The sequence below is a fragment of the Nicotiana tomentosiformis genome, chromosome 12 (genome assembly GCF_000390325.3).
Source record: "Nicotiana tomentosiformis chromosome 12, ASM39032v3, whole genome shotgun sequence".
Lineage (NCBI taxonomy): Eukaryota > Viridiplantae > Streptophyta > Magnoliopsida > Solanales > Solanaceae > Nicotiana > Nicotiana tomentosiformis.
Genome location: NC_090823.1, coordinates 95,267,309 through 95,269,151, shown reverse-complemented (window position 1 = coordinate 95,269,151; position 1,843 = coordinate 95,267,309). Strand labels below are relative to the sequence as shown.

Here is a 1,843-nt window from a genome sequence, read left to right as displayed (position 1 = left end):
GAATCAAGTGCCCTCACACAACAAAAGAGAGTAGTTCCACACAATAAAATTTAAGAACACTTAGGAACTCAAGATAGAAAGAATTCACTCACTCTCAAAAATAACATTCATATGCCACAAAAGATGTACTATAGGCTTGTCCGTAATGTACTACTCTACTAATCGAGCTCATTCAGTCTAGGATAAAGTAAGACTTTATTTGGTTGTAATGTAGGTTGCGGGACGGATAAGATACATTTAGATATAAGAGTGACTACACCTCCCTAAGCACTTTAATACATATACTTTAACATTCAAAGCCCATACTTATGTCAAACCACTTGCCCAACGTGTTTGTGATAATGATTTTAGAGTTAGACTGGCACACAATCTTTTAAAATTTTCCAAGTATGAACTTCTGAAGATCTTTCTCACTCAGAGGCTGGACGCTTACTTGGATTTCGAAGCTGCAAATTCAGCATTATTAAAAAGCTATGGTAATTTACTTGCCATTATGCTACTTTGAACTTTGGGCTAGTGTATGAATCAAGCCTTTAATTTGGAGTGGGCTATGCGGCCTGAAACTTCTGGTTAATGTTGTAGGACTTGTCCATGAAGATTGTATATCAAAAATGAGGTTAATGTCGTTGGTAGATCTTAGCTTGAATGGATCTAGTCAAATTCCTTATTCTATCATCAAGGATGCATTGCGGGTATATTTCTTCTCTTATTTTGTTTGTTGATGTTTCTGGGCTGCATTTAGCTCATTTGGTCTTTTGCTCTTTTCAGATTGATGACATTGAGGTAGAATCTTGGGTTGTTAAGGCAATTACAGCTAAGTTACTTGACTGCAAGATTGGCCAAATGAATCAAGTAGTAATAGTGAGGTGTGCTTTCTGTAGTCAGCCTCCCTTCACCGTCTCTTCTGCTTCAGCTTGAAATTTCTGTTAACCATTTTCCTGTGATTCGTTATGTGTAACAATTGTTCCTTTATTGTGTCATTGTGCAGCCGATGTACGGAGCGATGTGTTTGGGTTGTATCAGTGGCAAGAGCTCCGCTCAAAGCTTACTACTTGGAGGGTAAATAAGATATTCTTTCCCAAACTAACACGAATAAACAATCTAGTTTGTACAGGCTGTTAGAGGTGTTACACCCCCACCTGCCTTCTCAAACACCTCCGAAGCTTGGTCTTACCTTTCTTCTGCCCCCAAACTCAAATTAGTGCAACATATTGCTCCCACACTAACGCTTCATCTATTTAGATGTTTGTTCATTTTCACTCTTATTTGTAATGGATCATATACTGTGTATGATTTGAATATTTTCAACTCTTTGCAGGGTAACATTGCGGGTGTTATCAGCACGATTCAAACCAACAAGATAACAGAAGATAGCGCACAACAAATGCAAGGATTAGCGATCCGCTGAATTTAGCTATTATTTTTTGTCATCTTTTTTGTTCGGGGCAAAGATATGCTTAGAAGAAGCACTTTTGTTTTGTCTGTCAAGTTTTCAGCCCTGTAGTTCTATGTGATAATGGTTTTCACTTTGTACTATTAAGTTGATTCCAGTATTTGGAACTAGTTAACTTTTTATCCTACAGTTTCACTTGTTAGGATATTCTCATAAGCAGAAGGAACTTCTTCTAGGGTCTATGATGCCATTCCCTGGCTGCAAAACTGTTTATCAAAGGTTCGCTACGGCATGTTTGCAATACTGTTATTGTTAGTCCCGCCAATATTGCTGTATTTGTAAATAATAATTCTGGGAAATATAAGTTATCGTAATGAAACAGTAATTAATTCGAGCCCACTGAATTCACAGTGTTTCCTTAAGGAATTTAATCCCCTCCTAGTACCCAAG

The 1,843-nt window shown here is 37.5% G+C and overlaps 1 protein-coding gene across 1 annotated transcript; it reads left to right on the top strand.

Annotated features, from left to right (window-relative positions):
* Positions 1-346: 346 nt before the first annotated feature.
* LOC104105394 (uncharacterized) lies at positions 347-1,580 on the top strand. The gene is made up of 5 exons (XM_009613687.4): positions 347-476; positions 583-692; positions 769-866; positions 989-1,059; positions 1,319-1,580. The coding sequence occupies exons 2-5, from the start codon at positions 612-614 to the stop codon at positions 1,321-1,323; spliced, it is 255 nt and encodes an 84-aa protein (XP_009611982.4). The 5' UTR covers positions 347-476; positions 583-611; the 3' UTR covers positions 1,324-1,580.
* Positions 1,581-1,843: the final 263 nt, after the last annotated feature.

Bases quoted from the DNA above. Each gene is read 5' to 3' on its own strand.
- LOC104105394 (XM_009613687.4), top strand. From the start codon at position 612: ATGAGGTTAATGTCGTTGGTAGATCTTAGCTTGAATGGATCTAGTCAA. The intron at 693-768 runs GTATATTTCTTC...TGCTCTTTTCAG, and splicing joins TCATCAAGGATGCATTGCGG to ATTGATGACATTGAGGTAGA. The intron at 867-988 runs GTGTGCTTTCTG...GTCATTGTGCAG, and splicing joins AATCAAGTAGTAATAGTGAG to CCGATGTACGGAGCGATGTG.